At 38.4% G+C, this 27890-nt stretch overlaps 1 protein-coding gene across 12 annotated transcripts; it reads right to left on the reverse strand.

Moving 5' to 3' along the window:
• Positions 1-1902: 1902 nt before the first annotated feature.
• On the reverse strand, positions 1903-27217 carry LOC134661895 (serine/threonine-protein kinase mig-15). Of its 12 annotated transcripts, none has more exons than XM_063518129.1 (22): positions 26929-27217; positions 26673-26738; positions 21021-21228; positions 20262-20438; positions 19694-19925; positions 18462-18590; positions 18080-18310; positions 16570-16643; positions 16079-16163; positions 15476-15599; positions 14412-14432; positions 13142-13238; positions 12073-12202; positions 11025-11163; positions 9082-10026; positions 8004-8129; positions 5229-5433; positions 4515-4735; positions 4144-4334; positions 3508-3634; positions 3149-3277; positions 1903-3065 (listed from the first exon to the last, which is right to left on the reverse strand). In XM_063518129.1, exons 1-22 carry the CDS (start codon positions 26992-26994, stop codon positions 2817-2819), a joined length of 3972 nt encoding a protein of 1323 aa, XP_063374199.1. In that variant the 5' UTR covers positions 26995-27217; the 3' UTR covers positions 1903-2816. The 12 variants fall into 12 exon arrangements, with proteins under 12 accessions (XP_063374199.1, XP_063374196.1, XP_063374205.1 ...); XM_063518126.1 differs by having other exon boundaries at positions 3149-3283; XM_063518135.1 differs by having other exon boundaries at positions 5229-5631; positions 11025-11145; positions 26929-27216.
• Positions 27218-27890: the final 673 nt, after the last annotated feature.

The raw sequence follows: 27890 nt of genomic DNA on the forward strand, positions 1-27890 counted from the left end.
CGTCAGATTAAGAAAATGCCTATTAATAAGTGTTATATTAAGTTATAGAAAAAATATAGCATTAACGTGGACAAAAACGACCAAACCCACAAACTGTTTAACGATTTTTTAACCTCCCGAAATTAAAAAAAATTGTATTTCTATGCTTTCCGGCTCGCTGAAAAAAAAACTAGATATACTTGGTCAACCAGATCTTGACAGTAGATATTATCATGCCGCGATCAGAAAGGGATTAGAAATAACAGATTTCCATACACTTACGTCAAAATCAATATGGATTGACAGCTATCTCAATCCCTTTCTAATCGCGATTCAGTAATAAAGGCGGCAAATTTGAAAAATGTAGGCGCGATAGGATATCGTCCCATAGAAAATTTGAATTTCGCGCCTTTTTTTACTGACAAGATTTGGTTGACCAGCTATATATATAACTTTTTTTCTTCTTATCATCTAAAGGCCCCTGTACACAATGGGCCATCGCCGGCACTGGACTGCCAAGGGACGCAGCCATGCGGTAAAATGAGATAGCATCGTGGGCTCCCCTACCAGGCTACCATTAGCCTCTACTTGCCAGCAAGGATTTATTGATTGTATACAGGTCATTAGTAGGGACTCAACTTTCTCTTCTAAAAGTCAACAAGCAGGGTTCTAAAGCAGCACATCAAATGAGCGCCTTTTGCTGTAGTCTGTCACTCTGATCAGGGTAGAGCGAAATCGGGTTTTAGCACCCTTCGTTGAAGTTTTCCCCTTACCACACTCGCGTCTTTTAAAACTTTTTTTTTCTCATTTGCCATTTTGGCGCCCCCTTGCCATCCGGCGCCTAGAGTGGCCGCTCCACTCGCTCTACCCTAGATCCGGCCCTGAGTCTGTGCGTTAACAGAAGAGTCGTGGAATGTATGGGGCCCAATACATTCCACGACTCTTCTCTTGCCGAACACACTCTATTTTTTCTACTTATGTGTAGTAGATACAAAACGTGTATACCTATTAAACATAGTATGTCTTTCCCATCACGGAGTAATGGTGTTCCGGACATATGAAGATGTGCGCAGAGCCGAAGCCAACACGAAGACTTGTAACAAGGGGTACACCGTGGTAGAGTCTGCGCGGAAAAAGAGTCGTGGAATGTATGGGGCCCAATTCATTCCATCACGACTCTTCTCTTTCCGAACAGACTCTATTAAACATAATATCTGGGTGACCGAGCTTTGCTCGGAAAACATATAAAAACTCGAAAATGCGCGTTTTCCCAGAGATAAGACCTAGCTAGATCGATTTTTCGCCCCCGAAAACCCCCATATAGCAAATTTCATCGAAATCGTTAGAGCCGTTTCCGAAATCCCCGAAATATATATATATATATATAAATAAATAAATATATAAATAAACAATAATTGCTCGTTTAAAGGTATTAGATAGATAGATAGATAAATTAGATTATTATTATCATATCCGCTAGGAAAGAGTTATCCCATCAAAAACATTACATGTAAAAAGGTGCAAGTCTCGCAACGCTTCTACTACAAAAAAGTTTTGAGATGTAATGTGAAACCAAGTCGGTTATTTTAAGCAGTGCCAAGGGGTGATAAAACAGTATCAATAAGATATCTTTAATTTGTAATACATATAATGACTTGGCCATCACAAAATTACAGGACGTCGGAAAATTACCTGAACCGCTTCGAGAAAAGGATGGTACGGCCGTGCCCCTTTATTTTGCTCGACTTGGCGGGGGCACTGCCGTGCCCCCAGATTAACCTTTCATTCGTGACAGAAAGTTAGAAAGGGACAAAATTTAACAGAGATTTATTATGTTTTATATGCTAAATTATAAAATGCTTTTATAAATATTAAATGTATTGAATGTAGAGGGGTTTATAGCTTTACATAATATAAATGCGATTGGTTTATGTAAATTTTATTGTGATGCCGTTTGTGCTTAGTAATACTGTGGAATTATATCTAAAACAACAAATTTTCTTTTGGTATTTTATTGGGCTAAGGTATACTCAAATAAAGTCATCAAATATATAATTTTCAATATGCACAGTTACCTTTATACATGTAAATTATATAGTACACAGCAAATAAATAATAAATAGTATCAAAATTTTAGGATTTCCATTAATAAAATTGTAAAGCTTGATGTGATAAATGATAATAATATGATACAAAATGAGTTGACTAAATTGCAAGTTTTTGTTTTAACCATAAGGTTTAGAATAATTTATACATTTAACTAATTTTTATAACTTTAAATCAAAAAATACTATTATCATCATCGGTCAAAATGGCATTTTTCTTTGTTAAAATTATATAACCAATTAATATTTGTATTATCACCCAACTGACTTAACATTACAAACAATATAATATGGCATAATAATCAATTGATACTTTGATTTGAATTACATTTTCTTTTAGAAATTATACATTGCAACATAATAAAAATCTAAGCAATATTAGCTTACTATGAATAATTGTCAATATCAAAACATTTATCCTATAGGTTATTGCTTAATATTAAATATTTCTTAGTAGCTTGTATTGAAATTATAATATTCAGTACAAAATGCCACAATTAATAAAAGATAGGGGCCGTCATATGCTGGATCGTTTAAGTATTTTACGATTGTCTTTTGAGCACTTAGATATAGAGAAATATCTTTTACCTGGTCAGTATACTTGATCAAGTCTCTGATATCCATACGGCCGACAATGCGCGTTTTAATTACTAACGTTGACAAAACTACTCCACTGGCATGGGTTCTGGGCCGCCTGCTATCATCACAGACTTTGCGCTCGTACTAATCTGACTACCAGTTAGCCATTCCGGGTTTGTTCAGTGTCATAAAATATATTTGACAAGAAGAGCCCCCTTTAGCGGAGGAAAAGAATACTTTGTCGTTGCGCTCACATAAAAATTTGAGCCGCTGAGCTTTCTTGTGCATAAACACACCATCTAGGTGCCCACTTTCTACTGAACGTATTTCAATAGCTTTATTCCCCCATCCCATGATTTGCCCTGTGCCGATGTATGCTACCGAAGTTGGCATTTCGCCCCACTGTAACAATATTGTAAATTATATTAACAGTTTCGTAAAATAATAAGTCTGTGCAGAAAGTTGACATTCAAATGTATACTGACCTGAAGTACAATATTTTTGCTGACACGACCGTACGTATTGACGTACACTCCCTCATTATCGTAGCACAATAACAATTGCACTCCGTTTGAGTTGGGCAGAGGGACAATGCAGTGTGGAATTATAGCCCCCTGTATCTGAAAAGAGTACATTTTAAACTGATATTGCACAAGAACATTTTGATACTGCTAGCTTGTTGAAGATAATAAATACATACGTAATAGAGACCAGTCGAGACAGTTCTGTTTTTAGCACTCTTTATCAAATTAACTTTCCGTTTAGGTATGATGCCACAGACAGATTCACAAGTTAAACTGCCTATTCGTCGGGGGTAAAATAATGCAATAGTACGAAAACTCACATGCTTTGGAATATAAATGTCGTAGACAGTGGCAGTGTCTAGATCAACGGCGTGGAAGCCGTCAGCTGATCCATAAATTACTTTCAGTCTTGTGCCTTCTTCAATGGTGAGATCGACCAGTAGAGGCCTGGATAAAAGGAGATATATGATTAATACACTACGGTTATACCTATGCTCATACTAACGAGGTTTACGGTTGGTACGCTCAAAGAAAATAGAGTAGCCACAGTACATGTAGTGCGATCTTTCGACAGAAGATCAAAACTGTTAGAACGTTCTTCACTTTGATCCCTATTCTTTTACTGATATGTATTAACTTATTAAAATTAACGCCATCTACTCGACAGTAGACTAAAGGTTATGGCGCCATCGCTAGAAAATATTGCACCATACCTTTCGCCTAGTGCCTACCTAACCTCCTACTTTAGCTTCAGCCGTACGTGACGCGCGCCCGTCAGGAACGCTACTCACTCATGCACTGTTAGTGCTTGAAAATGGAGACCTAGGTTCTCCGAAACATGTCGCGCGAGTGAATAAAAACACGCGAGTTAATCCGTAAAATTAGCTTAATCAATCAATCAATCAAATCTTTTATTTCAGACAATGATACCCATACATAAACCTTAATGGATGTACCTGTGTTGAAGGTCTCCAAAATTCTTGAAAGCCATGAATTTGTGATACGGTTTTGGAGCCCAGGCGTAAATTTCAATAGAATCCTTCAAAGCAATGACGAGAAACTTTATACGTTCGTATTTAACGATGCGGAAGTGTACCGCGCCCTGCAGCTCGCCAACATTTATCCAGCCATTTCTTCGTTCTACTTGCTGCAATATCGACAAAAACTAATTAAGAATGCTCTTTAAATACGAAACGAGCAATTAAGTCAGCTACTGAGAGGTGCCCCCCCATGCAAACGATCAGTCTATGCAGGGGGGGGGGGGGGGGATCACCTCTCTCTGCTTCTAACTGTACATATTAATCTCTCAGGACTAAGTATAACTTACATCGCTGAGACCATCTGTGCGCAAAATTTTAGATTTCAACCAGCTCAAATAATACACGCGGACACGGTTCTTTTTTCCAGATACTGTCACAAGGATATTTTGCCCTTCTAACACTTCCATTTGCTGGAAGCGGCGTCGAGAGATCAATTGATAAACTTTTCCCTGACCAGAACGGTCTAACAACATCAGTCCATTTTCAGTGCCGATGAGTAAGTTGACACCTGAAACAAAAATAGTATCGAACATTAAAGCATGTCACAACGCACATCTAGCTGTCGCGACTTATAATTTTCCTTTTTTATATATATGGCCATAGAGAAAAAAAATACATAGAGTGCTCACTCCATACATCAGTTTTAGTACCAAAAAGACTATTAGCATCTAGCATCGAGTAGCGGAACTATCAGTACTGCTTTTTGACAATAGATGTAGCCACCGACCGGAAAGTCTTATGCTGTTGAGATAAGACTTTCCGGTCGGTGCTACATCTATTGTCAAGTAGCAGTACTGATAATTCCGCTACTCGATGCTAGATGTAGACACTGAAATTAATAGTCTGAACTGATGTATGGAGTGAGCACTCTATGTATTTTTTTCTCTATGATATGGCTGAGAACATGAAGGGAAATAAAAAGGTGGTTTTGGGTTATAGGTATTCCAAAAATGTACATCTAATGAGAGAAACAAAATTTTAGCAATATAAAGGATACTCACCCCATAATGCAGCACATAGAATCTCGGAGTTAAACCTTTTCTTGTACTTTCGTATTTCGGGAGTGTCGGAAGAAAGATCGTGCCCGGTGGGAGTAACGTTGACATTGACGTGGCTCTCGCGGCGCGACGCGTTCCCGCCGGAGCCGCCGGTGCCGCTGCCCGTGGAGCCGGCGCCGAAGCCGAAAGTGAGGAACGACCGCTGCTTCTGTTGCAAGGGGTGGAATTGTTGCTGCGAGCCCACGGAGGAGTTGGAGGGGGAGTGTTGTAAGGCATGCGGGTGCGCAGGCGCGGGCGACGCCGCGCCGGACACGAACGACTTGGACGGGGTGGACTGGACCGAGGACGGGAGCGGGTGATGGTGGTGGTGCGCCGAGGGAGCGCCACCTGCGATCGCTTGCCTATACTGTAAAGAGAAAACAAAACTGTTACTAAGGCAGAAGTTAAATAAGTTTGGCATAATGGTCTGACTGTTACTTTCCGTTTCAATTTACACTTAATGCTTCTAAAACCTTACGCCTCATCAGTATTACTAATGTAGTAAATCATTATCAGATTTTTAGATTGGATTGTATAAATAAAAGTACAAAAACAAAATCGGACTAACCTCGAATTATACTTTGCTTATGTTTTTATGGACAGGCTTTAATGTTTATATTTTTTGGTGTTTACCTACTTAATTGCTAGTTATTAATACGTGATTGGTTAGTCATTTAATCCCATCTTCCAATTATTAGTTCAAGTTTCAACACTAAATATAGAATGTTATAATATATTAGCTTGATGACTGATACAAATCTTGAAAACTGTGATCATGACTGTAAATAAACTGAATTTGATGACAGCAAGCAATGAATGAATAACATTCCGATTAACATATATAATTTGAAATGTATAGTACAATACAAACAGTATTTGAAAGCAATTTTTTTAATGATTTTATAATTGTTTTTACGACTAGTCACCGTACTTTCTATATTTTCACCTTATTCCATTGTTATAAGGCGTCAAATGAATACATATTTTTACGTCGCTCGTACGATATAATAATAAAGATACTTAGTAGCTGATTTTCAGATATAAGTTTGTTAAATTTCCACTTGCCCCAAAGTTAAAACATATAGGCGCAAGCGCCTAAAGGTAACATAATAGGTATATACAGGTCATGTCTGCCCACAGCCAGGAACGCGGCAAGGAATTGCAACCATACCTATTCATTTAAATTGCCACTCGTTTATCTTCTATTTGTTACTGTTATTAAGCAGCCAAAAAGGCAGTTTTGCTACCTAAAAGCTCGAGTAAATATATCGTTTGCATTTGTCGTGACAGAGCGATATAATGGAAGCAGTTGAGATAATGCATAGAGTAGGTATACAGGAAGAAGTAAGATGCAGCACTAACGTTCAACAAAAACGGTCTATGAGAAATATAGAAGCAGTTCCTGTTGCATCAATGTGATTCATACTTACGCAGTGTTAGCGCTGCCTTCAGAGCGGTCCTAGGTGATGTCTCCGGGATGTTTGCATGATCGACAACCATTATAACGTACATTAATATGATATAAGAACCAAAAGCTTCCACCCACAAGTATTTCTCGATCACAATTAAACTTAATATGTGACTGAGTATTCAATATTATCAAGTAGCTTTGTAATGTTCAACGAAATAACGATGAAGCCTCCGAACTCTTTTATTAGGTACTCTGAACAATACTCATACAAAACATATACAATAGGGGTTAGCACAGGAGCGCCGCGACATACAATATCTCCCGTGCTAGACTACCCGTCTTTCCTAACTGTATTAAGTAATTAGAGAGGGACGGGTAGTCTATCTCGCGCGGGAGATATTGCCGCGGCGATCCTGTGCCAAGCCTACTGGGTCATAGATACTCAAGTTTCATCATTTTTTGTTATAGTAGAGTGACATTTATACACCATTCAAAATGAACTTTAGTCATTGACACTGTTGGTATTTCATAAGTAGGAATAAATAACTGCGAATAAATAAACATTTAAAAATGTTGTATAAGCGTGTCAAAAATGTAGTACAAATAAAGCCCCACCGTGATAGGCGTATCGCCGTTAACGCAAATATGACATGATTCAATCAAACGTTGAACTACATTAACTGCTGGTGTGATACACAAAGCACAGTGTTAATAAATATGAACAATTAGATTATTAATAAACTATAACACACTAAGCTGATAAAACAGTTCCTAATGTTTCTAAGGACATCATTATGAACTTACGTTTTAATAAGTGGATTACTATGCTCGAAATTCTCTTACGAACAACTGGCTATTAATGAACACAAGCGATCAGTTGAATATTTTGACCTCACGTGTAATTGTTTATGCACATGAACATTTTAATGGATTATATGAAACTATTTTTTTTTGTTTTTCATATATGAACATAATAATTTGCCACTTTCCCTGTCGAACTAACTGTCTGGTTCATGTGAAAATGCGACTTTTAGTAAAATGCCATTTAAAATCGTTTGTTTCTTTCAAATTTGTGTGGGTTTGAACGAGACAAATAGATTTGAATTATCAGAGGCAATAAATATAGCTTTCTATGACTAGGTATATATTATGTTATAGGAACTGATTTACAGCTTCAGCGCGGCAAAAACTTCATTAACTGCAGAGCGAAATTTTATGTAGCCCAAAACTGAATGAATAATACATATGACGCAAGGGAGAGTTTGGTTTATAAATAAGCTACAGGTGGCAAATCTGCACGGATGGAAGTGAGTCGTAGAATAGCTCACCTCCTCGCTGGTGGACTTGTCATGGCGCGGCGGCGTGGTCGGCTGGCCGGCCTGGCTGAGCAGATCGGGCAGCACGGAGCTAGTGCGCGACCCGCTGCCCTCCGCGCCCGGCGCGCCTCCGCGGCCCTGCGGCACAACACACGCTACACTCTACGGTCGCGGCCGCGTGGCGTGACGCGCCGCCGACCCTCTGCACTGCGGCGACATCGCGAAGCCACACTCACTTCACTACATTGCAAACCTCAACGGTTACATTTCATTTCCAGCGTTATGGCAAGTCCGGCGGCAACTGAACGTGACAAACACAAACACGGCAGCCAAAACATGCAATAGTAGAAGACATTCACAGTAATTCACGAATCGTATTCTTTTCGGCTTCTCTTACATATCATTACAAGTTCATTCTCAAACTGTTAGGTTCCAAATGTGTTCATGACATGGGTTCCAATTTCGCATATATTGGCAGGAAGACGGTATTCGCGCAGTGTATAATTTTCGTAGCTGTTAGTAAGTGAGAATCCAGACTTGCAGTCAATCCAACCGTAAATTAATACAAGCTGTTAATTCAAGATCCCATTGTAATTGTTTCTACTACTACTACTATTTATTAAGTTATTGTATCTATAAAGAACGGATAAATTTACATTAATGAAGTACAATTTTTATTTAATAATACAGTATCACGCCAAAACGTAAGACGTATGAGCAAGGATTCAGATGACTATATTTACGAGTATAGAATGTTTTCCCCGACACGAAAAGAAGAGTACCCAATCAAACCAAAAAAACGTCTAATGCACATCACCAAATAGATGCAGAACAATATCCACAAAGCCAATGTCTTTATAGTATAATTAAATACAATTACAAATATTACAATACTACTGTTTGAAATATGACACCATTCCCATGTTCTTTATTTCCAAGATAATATTAGCTACAAGTGTAAGTCATTTAAATAAAAGCATGTATACAACCGTCAATTCATGTTAGTTGTAGTTAAATGTTAGAAAATCAAACCCTCATACCATGATGTAAGTATAAATGAAACAAACTATCCTGAGCTGGGAGCAATTACCTTATCCTGAGCGAGTACCGCTTCCTGCCCACAACCGGGGATAAGGTCAGTGTGACGACTATAGTGAGAATTCCTTCGAAACACTATATCGGATTCAGTCTTTTCTCTGCGAGGCCTAACTGCGTTAGTGGAGTCTGCCTGCTGTTGCGAGTTCTCCAGAGTACCGGCGGTCAAGTCCGGAGTGCTCGCTTTCTCGAACGAAGCGCTCGAGTTAAAACAAATACTCGTAGACGGAGAGTCACTGTTGACGCTGCTTTGGCGGCTCGGTACATTGTTTTCGCTATCTTGCCTGATCAGTGCCGCTACACTTTTCAGGGCGTCTATCGGATTGCTGGAAGACGATTTTCCTTTGTCGTTTTTCTTCACCTCGCCCTGTGCTGACATTTTTAAGCTATCGTTCATTTTTATGAAATCCGTCAGAATGGGTTCTCCCGAACTCTGTGGTTTCATTATTTGTTGCTTTCTCGAGTTGTTGAAGATACCGCTCGATCTAAGTTGTTTGCTGGGTTGATTTTGATTTTCATTTTTCGGAAAGTATATGGCAGAATGCCGAGTACTAGGTAATGGAAAAAGATCAGAGTTCTCTCTTCTGAATCCTCTAAAAAATCTATTTGGAGAAGTCAACTCTGTATCGTGTTCCTTTTTGTACTTCAGGATGTCAGAAAGCTTATCGTGGGTAGTTTTCTCCGCCGGTTTTTGGAACAGCTGCTTGTGTCGCGACGGCGGCGTTGCGATAGCTTTATACTTGGCCCATGCGTCTTCCATCTCGATCCTGGACTGGCGCTGAAGTTGCAAGCGCTTCTGGTCTCCTTCTTTTATCTGACTCTGTTTCTCGTTTGATACATCAGCGTTTTTGGACGGAAAAAATCTAGCAAAGTCCCAATCTTTCAGCAATACGGCTTCATCCACTTCGGTAGGGACGGAATTGTTTTCGGTATTCTCTTTCTGTAGTTTGTCAAACCGCCACACAAAAAATACAAATAAATAAAGGTATCAGAACCAGGCAAATAACCCTAGGAAACAAGAATTCTGCTCACAGTATCTTACTTTGGCGTGAAAATATATGGATAAGTTAAAACAAAATGCTTAATAAAATGGTACCCAGAAAAAAAAAACCTTTATAATTTAATGGAAAATGCATAAACTCTACAGGGCTAGCTCAACTGTTCTCAACGGCGCGCGATTTTCTATAACCTATTTTATTGCAACTTTATTTCTCAGAAAGCTTTTTAGCGTAGTAGGTACAGGTACTCATTTGAGATATTAGTTCAGCTAACCTTGTTAAGGAAGGTCACACTGAAAGTTTTGCACATATATTTACTAGTTTTTGCACTTGTAAGTGGATTTTTGCGAAAATACTTTGAAGCAATGATTTTGTACGATTTTAAATGTTCTTCTGCGTCTCCTACAGTACATTTTAAAGGGGCCCACTGATTAACAGTCCGCCGGACGGTATCGGCCTGTCAGTTAGAACAAAAACTTGACAGTTCCGAATAACTGACAGGCCGATACCGTCCGGCGGACTGTTAATCAGTGGGCCCCTTAAGAATATATGTATACAATATCAAAATTACATATTTTGAGTTCAGCATAATAAAAGGGAATGCGTGGATAGACAATTCGTAACTCGCATCGCAGAGTTATTATTTAGTCTCAAAAATATCTAATAGATTTATTAGGCAAAACTTGAAGTGTGATCGTAGCATAAGCAGACGGTGTGTTGTGGGTATCGTCTTGGGTCGTCCCATTCGTTTTTCGTCAAGTTCTTAAATTAGTCCTATTCTGCTTTCGTCACTCATTCTACATTGAAAGCCACTGACGATTGTGACGAATGTAGAATGGGTGACGAAAGCAGAATAGGACTAATTTAAGAACTTGACGAAAAACGAATGGGACGACCCAAGATGATACCGTGTTGTGTGGTGGTTGTGTTGGATACTGACCCGTTTCATGACGAGCGTGCGGTCGCTGTGCGCGTCGTCATCGGGCGTGGGCGGCAGAGGGCGCGTGGGCGCGCCGCCCGCCGCGCCGCCGCTTTCCTCAGACACCGCGCTGAGACCCCCTCTGTAGCAAAACTCGGGACTGCCAAGCGGAACCAAACAGAACGGGGAGGGAGGGATGGACAAATCAAAGGGCGAAACGTAACATAAAACGCAAATAATATATACGTCATCGAAACAATATGCATTCATTTGTGTCAAAAATATAATAAGTTTTGGCAAAAATTTCATTTCTGGTACAATCTTTTATCGCCGACTTTTTTCTTCCCACAGGCAATTAATACTCATTGAGACAATTCTAAAAACCCCAAACACAATTAGGTTTGTTTTACCACAGAGTTCCTATGGCCACATCCTGTCTCCATCATCAGATCAGCTCGATGGTAGCATAATATTGCATTGTCACCCAATTTACATAATGTATGCAAATTTTCAGATTCATTGGAAGTCGGGAAGTGGGTCAAATTTAACTTGCAAGATTTGACCCGTACAAACATAGTAACATACATACATAGGTACATTGCAAGTTAGTAAAAAGCTTGTAAAAAATATATTAATAGACGCCATTGCAAGGAAACTTCTAGATGAGGAGTGTCTTTTCAAAATGATGAGGCAAAAGAGAAGACAAATAGCCTGGTGGTAAGTGGTAATAATTAATTTAGCGCAAGAAAACCTGTCGCAGCGGACTCGTGCTATGGCCTGTATGCTTGGAGGATACAACTAAACGGAGTAGCCATTAACAGGCTTTCCCCTCTGTCGAAAATAGGCGGCCAACGGTCATACACAATGTATGGACTGACGTTTATCTGACATGGCTATTTTTACGTTACGCTTACATTTGACGTTCCCCTCCCCCGCAAAAATCGGCAGACTGTTTTGTACAGAAAATTACAGACATGGCGTCTCCGTTTGATTATATCCTCCAAGGCTGTATGTGTAAATGTCAGAGTCCGGGGTATATTTAAAAAAAAAACATGTAACGCATACTCACAGCGGTTTTGGAGGATCACTGGCAAGAAGAGTGCCGTCATTGCGTACTCGACCACCACTTTCTTCAGGGTCGGAATCGCTGTCAGAGTCATCAAACGTTGGTTCAGGGACATTCCTTTCGACCGGTGGACCTGTCAATCAAATGTTTAGGAATATTTAAATAAAAAACCGCATTTAGCAATTTAACGGAGTTAGGTACACAAAAAATTCGTACGATTAGTTTTCTTTCTGTAGCCCTATTTTCGCTTATCGATTTATTTTGATTACTTGTAGTTTATTTTTACCCGACATAAAAGGAGCAGGTTCTCAATTCGTCGAACTCTTTTACAATTTATGACCACATCTTTTCACTTGATATTTTCCTTTTTCGTGTCCAATTCATAAATTACGTGCCTTCTACGGTACCCCTGTAATTTTCTTTTAAATTGGGAATTAATACTAAAAATTGTGGTGGTAAATCTGAATAGTGCTAATACAGAGGCAAGTAAATACCTATGTATAAAGATTGACATACAATAATTCTAAGTGTTGTAGATGACGCTATTTATTGTATTTCACAAAAAAACGTCGTCGTCTAAACGTCGGGATGTAGAATAAATTCAATATACTCGATATAATCCGTGTTAATAGTTTTATTTCATGAGTAACTATCGCGGTAACCGAAGGCAATATTAATATTTAACTGTTAGATTTAACTTCAACATTTATGGTAGGATAACCGGCATGTGAGCGAGACAGCGCTATGCACGTATATAGCAATGTCCCGCTTGCACACAGGGGTGGCGTGCGGATTCGCATCTAATGAGTAGACCGCCTTACCTGACTGCTCATACAAGCACAAAACCACACAATAAATAATAGTAAGAAGACTCACTCTCTAACAAAACGCGTCTGTTACGATCAGCACAGATATGGCCAGGTGGCGACAGCGCCACGCGCGGCTTATGGCTAGCCACGAAAATTAGTGTGGAACGGATGTACTTTTAGCTACCTGTAGCAAAGCGACGAAATCGCGGAGTGAGCCACGCCTGACAAAACTACACATAAAGCACAGTAATAAAAATACAAACCCTGTCCGTTAGTGGGTGCCCGCGGCGGCCGGTTCGGCGGTTCGCCGCCCGACACCACGCCCAACTCGTTCAGCTGAGCAGCAAGTTTATCCAAGTCCTTCAAATATACATTTACAATGTTATTACCCTCTTTACTTTATACATTAACAGAAAAAAATACTGTTGCCCTCGATATCAATTTGTTAATAGAGTAATGCGAGCCAACATTTTATTATATGCTCTATTCATGATGCAAAAAGTGTTATCCGCTTTTTATCTCTAGATAATTAAATTTGATTCTTAAATCTGCATTAATACTAAAAACCGGCCAAGTGCGAGTCGGCCTCGCGCACGGAGGGTTCCGCACCATCAACAAAAAAAAACCGGCCAAGTGCGAGTCGGACTCGCGCACGGAGGGTTCCGCACCATCAACAAAAAATAGAGCAAAACAAGCAAAAAAACGGTCACCCATCCAAGTACGGACCCCGCCCGACGTTGCTTAACTTCGGTCAAAAATCACGTTTGTTGTATGGGAGCCCCACTTAAATCTTTATTTTATTCTGTTTTTAGTATTTGTTGTTATAGCGGCAACAGAAATACATCATCTGTGAAAATTTCAACTGTCTAGCTATCACGGTTCGTGAGATACAGCCTGGTGACAGACGGACGGACGGACGGACCGCGGAGTCTTAGTAATAGGGTCCCGTTTTTACCCTTTGGGTACGGAACCCTAAAAATAGAGCAAAACAAGCAAAAAAACGGTCACCCATCCAAGTACTGACCCCGCCCGACGTTGCTTAACTTCGGTCAAAAATCACGTTTGTTGTATGAGAGCCCCACTTAAATCTTTATTTTATTCTGTTTTTAGTATTTGTTGTTAGAGCGGCAACAGAAATACATCATCTGTGAAAATTTCAACTGTCTAGCTATCACGGTTCGTGAGATACAGCCTGGTGACAGACGGACGGACAGCGAAGTCTTAGTAATAGGGTCCCGTTTTTACCCTTTGGGTACGGAACCCTAAAAACACGGAATAAAATGCCACAGTGCTAATTTTCCAAGTTCAAAAAGATAAGTACAGTTCAAACATTTTTATCAAGGGCAACCAATCACTACTGGTCTGTAGCCTTAGTACGAGTGCGCCGAGGCAGTAGGTATCACGCGCGTGAGAGCTATCCGTTTTTTTCTAGCTGTACAAATTACTACGAACCCAGATACTGTCACGGCGCTATCGTGCTAAAGCCATGTTAAAGTAAATAAAAATAAAATGCAAATAAAAATTGGGACCCACCTCCGGCTTTCGTGGTGGAAGCTGCAGTTGAAGTATAAATCGGGTGCAAACAAAGTATACAGCGTGACATGAAATAAAAACAAAAAGCAAATAAAAAGTTGCTCTTTGAAGTCCTTGCATATTATACAACAACTTTCTGTGTGAACATTGTACTACACGAAATTATCCTGCAATTGGCTACTGGGTTACTAAAGAATTGGCTTCTGAGGAAGAGAATCATCTAGTACTTAGTAGCAGAACCTTAGGACATTTATAGTGTATAGACAGTTATGGTACGAGTACATTAAAAGTAAATGGGTTTACTACAATGATTTTCTAAAATAGATGAGGAGTAATGATTAAAATCACAAAAGAGAATAACAAAATATTCGGCAATAACGACAATTTAACGAATTAGAACATGTATATATTTATGTCGGCGGCCGATCGTAAGATCAGGCAGATCGTAATGTTCCTGTGTAATGTCAGTAACAGCCTGTAAGCTCTACAAATGATCTTCGGGTTGTAGATAGCATAGGACATACATATAAGGAAATCACGTGACTTGCTGATCTAGTTTTTTTGAAACAGTAAATGAAGGAAACATTCTCTATTTAAATCATCACGAGCAGAATGGAATAATTACATATATCAAAAAGTCAAATTGCTATAAAATTTACCATCAAATATATTAAACATAATATCAGGAAGTTAGGGTTTATTTTTAATCGTTGGTTACTCTTTACTTAACGTTTTACGGCATTTCATTTTTTGTGAGTTATTATGAAATCACATATACGTGTCGTTGCCGATACCCGTCGATTCATAAGAGCCGGCACCAATGTAATGAATGAGTGAATGAAAATATCTATAAAATGGTACCCATTCGTGCCAGCTTTCATGAATCAACCCGCAGGTATCTTTCTATAGTCTGGCAAGGCAAGCCAGGTTTGTCAGTAAACAGGTGGCAATTTGAAAAATGTAGGCGCCATGTTTAAATTTCACGCAATTCCTACTAACAAAGCTGGCTTTCCAAGCTTTACAACCCGATTGTCATTGAAAGAGCTGTAGATGTTTGCAATTACCATGGGTTTGAACATGTGATGTGAGCCGCGTTGAGGCGGCTGCGGGCCGCTGGCCGGCGGGGTGCCGTTGTTGGACCCGGAGCTGTTGGATGAGCCGGATGACTTCGGGGTAGGCGGAAGGGGCCTGGTGAGATAAAACATAAACATGAGGAATTATGAACATGACCGTTATTCACAACTGTACCATTTTATTTCTTATTTATATTATTTCCAAACAATTGGCAATATTTCAATAAGTTTATTACAGATAAAGATAAAAGATAGTTTATTCAAGTAGGCATAATTACAATGCGCTTATGAACGTCAAATAAAGCTAGGTAGACCGGCTCCAACCCTACACCTCTGCCCCGAGAAGATTTAAATCCCCCCTCAATTGGAGGAGGGTATCCCATTATGGGACCGGCAACAAACTCGGCGGGACACATCTTTTCAAAAATAATTACATCTTATACAGACTTACAGACTTATACTATCCATAAATATATATTTTTGTATGACGTAATGTTTTATTGAAAGGTTGTCAATTGTTACGGATGTTAATCGAAAGTATGTTAAATTTATTACAATATGTGTTTGCAAAACAAGGCAAGCGACCAAAAATACCTGTATCTGTTAGGCTGTTGTGCCTGCGGATCTGGCACTACGATCAGTCTTTGAGGAATGGAGGGCCTCGCCGGCGGGCCGGGCTCTGCGGCACAAACGTCACAAATTAATAAACCCTCCTCACATATAAGACACAGCTTAGGGAAGATGCAGAAACTATATTTGTATAATTTTTCAAGCTAATTCGGGTCAATAAAAAAAATTTAGAGGGTAAAACCATGAAATTAGAAGTAATAACATATATGTCGCGCCGCGTGAATCTTGCGACGGAAGATATGGCCATCGTACGGGTTTTTACCTTTTAAGACAATTACTCTTAAAACATATTCCTCGTGAGATCCCTCGGCTATATCACGAGCAATTTTTTTACATAAATGATACTGCTATGGTATGCAGGGTAACGACATACAAGTGAAACAGAATTGGACTATAGATGTTTTGAATAAAATGATTGCATTTTCCCTATTTACGTGAAAAGTTCGTGCAAGTACCTGGAATCTCTTCCCGCTCCTCGCGCTTGCTGTTGCGTTTCGGCGGCGGTTGGGGCTGCGCTCCTTCGGCAGCTCTGAGTTATTGACAATATTATTATGTTACAGTAGGAAGGATGATAGGATTACACGCGCAGACATATATCTAAGCATGGCCGACCGCACGCTCTTCATGTGCCAACAAGTTTCACACCCGAATCGATTCCATTCCATAGGATCAAGGTTGAGATTGAGACCAACCATTCATATTTGCCAAAGTTAAAAAAAAATCAAAACAGCTCAAATCATGACAAAATCTAATCGTCTTATATATTCCAGCGGCGTTAAGCGGGTCACTCACACACCTGCCGCAGGGGCAATATTGGAATTGGACCCTTAATTACCTCCTTAATTGTGATGTGTGTAGAGAAGCAGGGGCAATTTTTAGATTGGGCCTGCAGCAGGGCGGCAGGGGCGCAAGACCTTCCTAGCTACCTAGATTGTATCTACCGCCCTGCTAGGTTGTTACATGTGTAGTACGATTGGGGCAATTCCAGTCAGTTCATGGGCGACTACCGACTGCTTTGATAACACAGGAGCCATTCTCGTCGACGTGCGTTCAGCGAGACTATCACTTAGACACTGAGTGGCAGGCTAGTGTGTAGAAAACAGCCTAAAATTGCTCCGACGGCCGTGCGACCGCTATTGCCCCTGCGGTAGGTGTGTGTGGCCCGCTTTAGCACGGTCGCATTTTTATCGTTTGTCACCATGCCTTTCACGTTCTACAAGAATGTAAATGCGAAAGTGACGGGCCTAGTAACATGCGATAAAAATGGAAGCATGCTTCGCCCGCTGCGTTGTCAAGAAGTCAGGCTTACATTTTCATACAAATCATGGAATTTGCGAGGCATATTAGATATATGTATGTTCTTCCACAGTATAAATATATCTACATAATCAAGGCATAGAGGATCGATAGAATAAAAGTTCATGAAACCGTGCTGAGATATCAATACATGCACGCGTCGTCTTCGTAGCGTTGGGAACGGTTTGTCACGTACGCGAGTTGGCCTACGCTCACGCACTAACAGCAACACACATAACTAGACCGTTGTGGCCTTTATATCATTGCAATAAGGTTTACAGTTATCTGTGACGATGGCTAGTGACTATCCCTCAGCACGGTTGCACGAAGCTGTTGGCCTGTCTGTAGAGTCCCGTGTAAATGGTACCATAGAGAAAAAAATACATAGAGTGCTCACTCCATACATCAGTTCAGACTATTAATTTCACTGTCTACATCTAGCATTGAGTAGCGTAACTATCAGTACTGCTACTTGACAATAGATGTAGCACCGACCGGAAAGTCTTATCTCAACAGCATAAGACTTTCCGGTCGGTGGCGACATCTGTTGTCAAGTAGCAGTACTGATAGTTCCGCTCCTCGATGCTAGATGCTAATAGTCTTTTTGGTACTAAAACTAATGTATGGAGTGAGCACTCTATGTATTTTTTTCTCTATGATGGTACGCACCTGCCCTCTTGTATCTGCTGGAAGTTGCGGCGGAGCGTGTCGCCGCCGGGGTGCGCGGCCGCGTTGTGCACGATGGAAGACGGCTCGCCCGCCACCGCGTTTTCTTCCTCTTCGCCTTCTGACCCTGAGTATTTGTACTCTTCGCGGACAGAATTATCTTGCTTTCTTTTCTTACACCTGTCTATATGATCTTTCAGCTGTATTCGCACCTGTCTCTCTGTTGGCTGATCCCTGAAATAAGTCATTAATCTATACTTGATATCTCGAGGTATATCTAGGAAGTGCTTAATCTGTTCGTCATGTTCAGTTTTGAACGTCATTGTCATGTGCCTAAATATATCGGTAAGTGTTAACATTGAACGAGTTTATTTCATTTACATACCTAATAAAAGGATGCTTCAGTAGCTGCTCTGTGTACGGCCTCTGATGATAATCTTTGACAAGAACGGTTTCAATAAAACTGTGAAATTTCTTCGCCCACTTCTTTAACTTTAAACGAGGCGGAGGGTTTCTGTAACGTGTAAAAAAATGGAAACATTAAATGCCATTCGATCATACTTATAGCGACTTTTTCTTAGATTCGATATTTTTGACATAATGTCGCGAAATCTGTGAACTGGGATACCAATAAGTTCACTGTTGTAACATTTGCGTAGTAAACAGAGTATTTGAAGGGTACACGGAAAGAACATGTTTAATCACTTTTTTTTGAAAAATGAGATTATAATCTTAAAATGTAGAGCTGTCAATGAACTATTAGTTACAGCTTCTGTTGCTTCTGTAATTATAAATATAACTACTTATTTCTCACTTTAAAAATCCTATACACGAAAATAATATGGTTAATTATATACATAGTTCCTTGAAACCGCGATAACCGCGATAACTGTTGTCAGAGTGACTAGATATGTTCTTTCCGTGTACACTTCATTTAATATGATATGATCTATACCGATAGAGCGATTAAAATTTGACAAATTAGCTTACCTAACCTTAACAATTGAATCAATCATGTATATTATTTCCCGACTAAACTTTTTCCTAATGACTAAAACCTGTTTCTTATTCTCATACGAAAATACAATCAATGTCTAATTGGTGTTTTTCATAAAACCGCTGATACAATAAACTTTTTGAATAATTTGAACAATCATGAATCATCAATGAAAATCGAGGAAGTCATTCGGATGCCAATAAATTTATCGATAATTAAATAAATTCAGAACAGTGTCTTTGTAAAACTATCATTTAAAATTTATGATCGGTATCCAACGAAAACGCGAATATATACAAGCCTGCCTTCGCGACTTAGTCCGAATAGTTAAACTGCCTCCACCCCACCCCTTAAGTGCTCTCGACTCGACTAAATAACATCTACCACTGCACCCTCTTAGTGCATGAATTTCGTGATAAAAAGTATCTTCATTCCTTTTTCAGGTTATAAGCTATCTGTACTTATCCCAACTATAATTCGAGATTTGTTCAGCAGTTTATGTGAGAAAGAAAATATGTACAACTTGCAAATATCCAAACATACAAAATGCACATTAATTATAATAGATAGGTGTTATTAGTAGGATAGTAAGTAGTAGTATAAATAGCGTGGTAAGTTACCTTGGGATAAGAAAGAGAGCTCTCATAGGGTGCAGATCGCACAGAGGTGGTTGACTCTCGGCCATCTCGAGTGCAGTGATACCGAGGGACCAAAGGTCAGAACGATTGTCGTAAGTCGCGTCTGGATTCTCGTCGCAGGCTATCACCTCAGGCGCCATCCAGTATGGAGTGCCGATGAATGTATTTCTCCTGCCGATTGTCCTGTCCAACTGCGCGGATACTCCAAAATCAACTGTTGACAACACAATCAGTATTATATACAGCCAGCAGCAATAGTTCCTAAGCGGGCGAGGTATTCAAAATGACCTTGACGCGACTTTATTGTTAAGAGAATAAGAGCGCGTCAAGGTCAATTTTGAACACCTCGCCCGCTTAGCAACTTCTGCTGCTGACTGTACATAATAACATGTTTAACTCTAACTACATATTTACAAATCACATCGTAAATGTATCTACACTTACAGCCAACGCCTGTCAGGCTCGTCGTGTCGTGATGGGCGGCTTTTACAGCGAGTGTCGAAAATAAGCTGTAACTTAATAATCAAAATAAATATTCGAGACTACTTACCCAGCTTGACTTCAGCGTTATCCGTGAGCAGGACATTTTGCCCTTTGATGTCGCGGTGGATGACTTTGTTGGAGTGTAAATAACTGAGGCCTCTCAATATCTCCCGGCATATGTAAGATATCCACTCTTCCTTGAGAGACTGACCCTTTGTTGATTTCACTAAGTCTGTTACCGAGCCTGCCACAAACATAATGGAAAATGGTTGGTGCTATGTATTCAGCTTAATAAAACATTATGTTTATATGCATACAATATAAAATGAATAATAAAAAGTAGTACTACAGTCAACATTTTAATTTCATATGCATGGCTTCATACTCATGGTATATGCTCATGGATACATAACAAAATACTTTTTCTCAAAAATGGACGGCAAAGTCGACGTTGCCGATTAAAAATCGTCAACGTAATTTATGAACAGCCTCTTTGTGTATGTATGACACTCTTGCTCTTTATAATATTGTCCTGCTAGAGATTTATTCAAACAAATCTACATTCTTGCCAAGTCTATGTAAAATAGTCCATGATATACTATGTAATTGTAATAAACTTATGTACTTTACTTTTATGTATAGCATATGAATTATAAGTAATGGTACATTATGTACTACATATATACCTTTAACACTTCACAGAAAAAGTTAATTATTTTATTCCTTTCGTCCATCTTGTTGTTTTCCTGTGCATTCTTCAAGTGTTAGTACTCCAATTCTCCATCTTGAAGTATTGTTTAGTACAACGAGGGATAGTAAGACTTACCAGCTCCACAATACTCCATCACCAGCCAGAGCTGATCATCCTTTCCCGGTGGGCTCTTCTTGATGAACGCGCCGTAGTATGTCGCAATGTTACGGTGGTTGGAATACTTCTTGAGCACATTGATTTCAAGTTTGATCTCCTCCTCTTCGTCCTCTGTGACATCCATAACCTTGATGGCCGCGAGCTGACCGGTTTTGGTATGACGCCCCTATGTCAAAAATACTATTCTAGTTAAACCGTAAATAGATAAATAAATATTATAGGAAATTTTTACACAGATTGACTAAGTCCCACAGTAAGCTCAAGAAGGCTCGTGTTGTGGGTATCCAGACAACGATATATACATATAATATACAAATACATAGAAAACACCCCTGTGCTCATCACACAAATAAACGCCCTTACTGGGATTCGAACCCAGGACCGCGGCTTAACAGGCAGCGTCACTACCCACTAGGCCAGACCAATCGTCAAACAATCAGAATTATTTAATAATTTAATCATATTTGCCACAATTTCAAGACTGATGACGAGCGTTCTGAATAGGTAAAATGACAGCTCACAGACTGAAATCTAAAATCTAAATATTTGTAGACCAATTTGTATCTACAGGTTGACAAGAAAGCCACAAACAGATAAGGATAACTTTGGATAAGATAAAAGTAGTTACTTTTAAGTTATTTCGATTTTACTGAACTGTGGCAAAGTTTTATTAAAGTTATATACTTTTATGGTACGAGGGGTATTCAAAATATTCTCGGTATGAGAATGAAAACAAACAAGTACGAAAAGTTTGATATTTTTATTTTTCAATATACTCCCCCCCTATGTTCATACACTTAAAAGATCGATCAATTATTTTTTTTAATCCCTCGTAAAAATATTTTTTATCTTTCGTGTAAAAATGCTCCTCCACTGCCGCCTTCAATGCTTCATCGTCAGAAAATTTATTTCCACGCAGATCCTTTTTAAGATTGGGGAGCAAAAAGAAGTCGCTGAGGGCTAAGTCCGGACTATACGGTGGGTGAGTAACAGTTTTAAACCCACATTCAACAATAGCTGCCTTGGCAATATGAGCAGTATGGACGGGGGCGTTGTCATGCAGAAGCAGAATACCTTTGGTTAACTTTCCTCGCCTCTTTTCTTTAATTACATCCTTTAATTGACGTAGAATGTTAGCGTAGTACTGTCCTGTGATATTTACACCTTTTTCTTTATAATCGATTAGTAATACTCCTTCACAATCCCAAAATATCGTGGCCATGACCTTGCCAGCTGAAGGGATGACCTTGAACTTCTTGGGATGAGCTGAACCCTTAATGTGCCACTGCATGGACTCTTGTTTACTCTCTGGGTCATAATGATGAACCCAGGTTTCATCTCCAGTAACTATTCTTTGCAGCACCTCATCAGGATTTTCACCGCACAGGTCAATAAAATCGGAACAACAAGCTACACGCATGTCTTTTTGAAGCCGAGTCAGCATTCGCGGAACCCATCTTGCACTTACTTTTGACATATTAAGATGGTCATGTATAATATCATGTACGGTACCAATAGAGAGATTGGTTACTTGTGCTATAGATTTTACCTTCACTCGACCATCTTCCAATATAAGTTTTTCCACTTTATCAATATTTTCTTGTGAAGTAGCTACTACAGGCCGGCCAGGTCTAGGGTCATCTTCAATACTCTCCCTTCCGCGTTTAAACTCGCTTGACCACTTTTGAATGGTAGATAAAGAAGGAGCAGACTCACGGTAAACACAATCCATTTCCTCTTTTATGGTTTTTTGATTTTTACCCTGTTTTGTCAAGAATTTTATCACGCATCGATGTTCTAATTTAGTTAACATTGTCAATTCGCACATGATGTTCATGTTTGTTCAGCAATTGCAGAAAAACAAAAGACCATCTCGGTTCGAATTATACTTTTTTTTAATGTCAATGAATAAACCTTAGCGGCCAGTAACGAAAGAAATTTTAGAAGAGGTCGTAAGATATCAATACCGAGAATATTTTGAACGCCCCTCGTATATCTTAATTCAGCTATAACGGTATGATAAAGTATCTGGCAAAGAAAAATTACTAGCTACATATAAAACATTGCACTTCTATAGTTTTTCTCGTTGTCTCTAAAGGAGCATTTGATTAAATTAACCAAGTTCATTGACACAAATTGACTGGACTCTTTAATTGTGATGCTTACAAACGCCCTATTAGTCCTAATCATTACTTGTGTGTTATGCAGCGGGTATGAGACACTATGCTCACAGGAACATGGTACAGTCAGCAGCAAAAGTTGTTAAGCACGCGATTTGTTTAATTGAACAATCTGCATAATAGTTAAAGGAGCAAAGGCGTGCAGATAATAATGAGCAATGAGCACCCGATCTGCTTAACATGGTTTGCTGTACAGCTGACTGTACAGTAATAAAATAACAGAAATTACAACTCGAATTATATGATCACTAGTTCATTAGATGTGACGTCTTTTGCTGGTTAATTTTAACCCACTGTAAGTTGGAATAGGTAAAATACAGTAATTCATTATCAAATAAATGGTATAGGCAATTTTAACTAGGGAACCTAATATTTCCCAATGTGCCGTGTGGCGCCGGCATCATAAAAGAATAAGGCGACTCAGGGAAAACTGGCGGCAAATATGCATATATGAGCAAGGCTCGCCCGTATCCTTCCCGAGATCCTTGTTCATAAGACCTGTGCGTGCCACCACCACAATAAAAAATAATATTTCCCTAGTTGGAATCGCCTATTCCACCCATTCCTACTAATTATCTCATACATTGCCAAGAACACATATGTGTCAAGTCGGCACTTGGAAGTGACAACATGTTCACATCATACTTAGCATGCAGACTTTATCAGTGTAGGTAGATGGACCTCTACCCTTGTCCATTGGATGAAAATAGCAAAAGCAGCAATCGCTTGCAAACTTAGCTTACATTAAAGAAAAACTTTTTGTTTCAAAATCTATCTATTGATATCTTGGAGGATATAATCAAACGGAGACGCCATGTCTGTAATTTTCTGTACAAAACAGTCTGCCGATTTTTGCGGGGGAGGGGAACGTCAAATGTATGCGTAACGTAAAAATAGCCATGTCAGATAAACGTCAGTCCATACATTGTGTATGACCGTTGGCCGCCTATTTTCGACAGAGGGGAAAGCCTGTTAATGGCTACTCCGTTTAGTTGTATCCTCCAAGATTGATATACTTTCCCAAATAGTATTGTTATTTTTTAAACAGAAATCAAAAGAGGCAGAATCATAGTGTACAAATACCGCCAAGTGTATTGCCAGCCTATGGGCTCATTTAGACGGCGCGCGAACCCGTATACGATTTTAGTTACATTGTGGACCATTGAGGTTACATCAATTCAGCCGACCGATCAAACGACGCAATGTAGTGAAACTCGCATGCGAGTTCTAGCACCGTCTAAATACGCCCTAATAAAAAACACAAAAGACAATTCGCCAGAAAAATGGGCAAAGAACATTGAAGAATAGAGTTTATTCAATTATAACTAGATATAGTCACCAGTTTAATGACTTTTACACAACCAATGTTGCGAGCAGAGGCTTGAATGAAACAAAAATGTAGGTATTCGTAATTCTAGGTTGTACCTACCTAGCCTGAATGCACTTCAGTATTCTTTGCTGCCCCATGGAAATTATACAAATAATTGAACCTATCAAATTAACCAATTAGGAAAACATTTGGGTAATCAATAAATTACTGTTTTTAAAGTACCAGATACCTAAAATATGTAGCAGTTTTGTAACTCAATAACTTTCCTCTTTTACTTTTCGTATGATGATCGTAAAACCTATATATATTATTTGAAATTTCTTAAAATGGTATACGAAAAATATAATTTTTTAAATTCGCATGTTCATCATAACTCAAAAATATAGATAAATATTACAAAAAAAAAACGAGTGCAACATGCAGGCCCAGATCAACTAACAATAATTGTGTGCAATTGTGCAGCGCTATGATGAAAGTTAGTTGTTATTAGGCAAAAAGTTCAACTTTGTGCAGTGCCATACATCAGGATTGTGCAGTGCTATGATGAAAGTTAGTTGTTATTAGGCAAAAAGTTCAACTTTGTTGGATGCCAATTAAGCAATACTTGCAAAAAGATGAAACCAAAAATGAGCTCATTGATAAAGTGGTACCTTTTGCCTATAAGTGACGGAGTGTGTTAGTAGCTCCTGAGGTAATAAATAGTATGTAACTTTCTTCAACCTTTTTGATCAATGATCACTTTGATTATCTTTTTAGGGTTTATTTATGACACTAATAAGATTCTGACTTTTGACAAATGTCATCATTGCCGGACATTTTTGAACAAATTGTCAAAAGCACTGCCAATTTAATACAGTATGTTTCTTGTGTGTGTCGATTATTAGAATAACTATTGTTTAATGTTTTTTTAATGTTTGGTCTAATTTTAATTAATTTAGTTACCAAGCGGACCCCAGGCTCCCATTAGCCGTGGCAAAAATGCCGGGACAACGCGAGGAAGATGATGATGTTTGGTCTAATTTTAAAAAATCCTAAGAAGTAACCCTACGTGGGATTTCATGGTTTGTCCAATGGCTAAAGACACCATGTATATACTATACCTACCTTACAAAAGTGGCAAAATAGATCACTTTATAATAAAATATCAAGGTTTTACAATAGACCAGTCAATAATGTTACTTTGTTAGTTATTTTGTTTAAGGCTTGTTTACAAAGAAGTTTTCAAGTTTGATTATTTCAGATTTAATTAGATCTCTTACCATATAAAGGTCAGACATAAATTACTGAACATTATTTTCATATTGTACCATTTGTATTAAATAATAATAAAAAAATAGTCTTTTAGCTCAGTATAAATTTAATTTACCTTAACTTGTTATTTATAATTTTGTGGTAGAATGGATAGTTGAATGGACACCAATAACATCAATCAAGGTCTATATTATTTTTATCATAATTTACTATTCATGCTGTAGCGATCCATTAGTCAGCCTTCACATTAAGGAGAGCACATTCGATTTTAATCAGCACTGTATGAGTAATTTTAGAAATCCGAGAGTTACCGGCCCTAACATAAAGTCATTTTCGTGATGCTAGTGAATGTTCATATTTTATCACTGTTGAATTATGCCCAGTTTTCTCTTAATAGAATTTAACACTTTGTTTAACTTAGTTATCACCATGACACATAATTTTATTTATTTCAAGTAAGCTATTCAAGTTGTGAACTATCTTATCATGCACTAATGATAGGTTAGTAAGTATATAATGATATATAATAAAATGTTATTATAGGTTAATATGGAGAGAAGTGATCAATTCATGTTATGTTATAATATCATACACAGAAACCTTAATTTAACCTCAACTATCAAACTTTTGTATTTATAGATTGAATCTAATTGGTCGAAATAATATAGTATTAGATTATTGAACAAAACTGTTTAAATATACATTTCGCCTAGCAAACAAAAATATTACGTGTATATATTTACCTAATAATATATAAGGCACCGTTATGTATCTACTCATGACCGGGTTTAAGGGTAGATGTAAAATACCTACCTGTGTGGAACTATAACCAAGTAAAATAACACATACCTTGTACACCTGTCCATAAGTGCCATTGCCAACCACTTCTATGAGTTCGAATATACCAGCTGGATCCTGAAATGACGCATTATACTCTTAATTGCACGATAAAGCCTCATTATTAAACCTTCACTATGAATCACGCCCAGTGAGATCATTGCCCTTTCAATCATTGATTGAGCATTTTATTTGGACCTTACGCATTCGGGTCTCCCAATTAATTAGATTGGATGGAAAATAATAGTAGTCTAATTCAAAATATTACCTTTAGAGCGCTTAGGTCAATGTCGTCCAATGAACAATTTACAGACGGTGCGAGTTGATGCGCCATTTTGGAGTATATTGTCACACGCGAAGACAAAGCACGAGAACTCACATCAATGCAATAAGTGTAAGAAACTACTGTTAAACGACATTGACAACAAAATAATTATATTTTAACATTGTACATTTGTTTAATATATTAAACACATTGTTTACAACTAAAATTGAGTAAATTACAAATACACAAGTCGAACGTCGCACACACACCCGGTGGGGATGCCAGATTTATGAGTGGGATGACAGAGAGAAGAAAAGAGTAAAGAGCCTGGTTGCAGTCCAAACTGTGCTATTGTAAACGATGTTCGTGTAAAACATGCACTATATTTGACTATATTATTGTCACTTTCCTATTAAAAATACCAATACTAACAAACGAAAATAAGAAAGGTTATAGAAAGGAAAATGTTGTACAACATTATGAATAAAGTAGTCAATTAATGAATACAACTTTGAAACCAGTATGTAAATTGCAATTCGGACCAAAGATACGTGACGTGCCTCGCCTATTATCATTTTTTTATTTACAGGGTAAAATGATAATGAAAATTTATAAAATTATTAAAGATAATAGGGGGAGATTGGCATTTTATCTAGAAGTGCTACATTTAGGTATCTATCTTTTTTCAATCTGATATTTGCAAAGGTAGGTAGGTACTCATATTTTTTATAGTACTCATTTTAAAATAGGAGCACTTAAAATAAGGTATAATAAGTATATTAAGTAGACTTTAATTTCATTACTTATAAGAATATGCTATTATATTATTATCTTCATAATTACCTACTTTAGAAATAGACATTCTTTTTATTCGTAAAGACAAACGAAACAAATAATAGGTATATAAAAACGTTCAAAGAAGAAAGTGCAACAAAATGGTTTCATCTCAACTTATATAGCATAGA

The sequence above is a fragment of the Cydia amplana genome, chromosome Z, assembly GCF_948474715.1.
Source record: "Cydia amplana chromosome Z, ilCydAmpl1.1, whole genome shotgun sequence".
Taxonomy (NCBI): Eukaryota; Metazoa; Arthropoda; class Insecta; order Lepidoptera; family Tortricidae; genus Cydia; species Cydia amplana.

Bases quoted from the DNA above. Each gene is read 5' to 3' on its own strand.
- LOC134661895 (XM_063518122.1), bottom strand. From the start codon at position 26,994: ATGGCGCATCAACTCGCACCGTCTGTAAATTGTTCATTGGACGACATT. The intron at 12,203-13,141 runs GTTTGTATTTTT...TTTGATTGACAG, and splicing joins GGCACCCACTAACGGACAGG to GTCCACCGGTCGAAAGGAAT. The intron at 3,066-3,148 runs GTCAGTATACAT...ATATTGTTACAG, and splicing joins GCAAAAATATTGTACTTCAG to TGGGGCGAAATGCCAACTTC.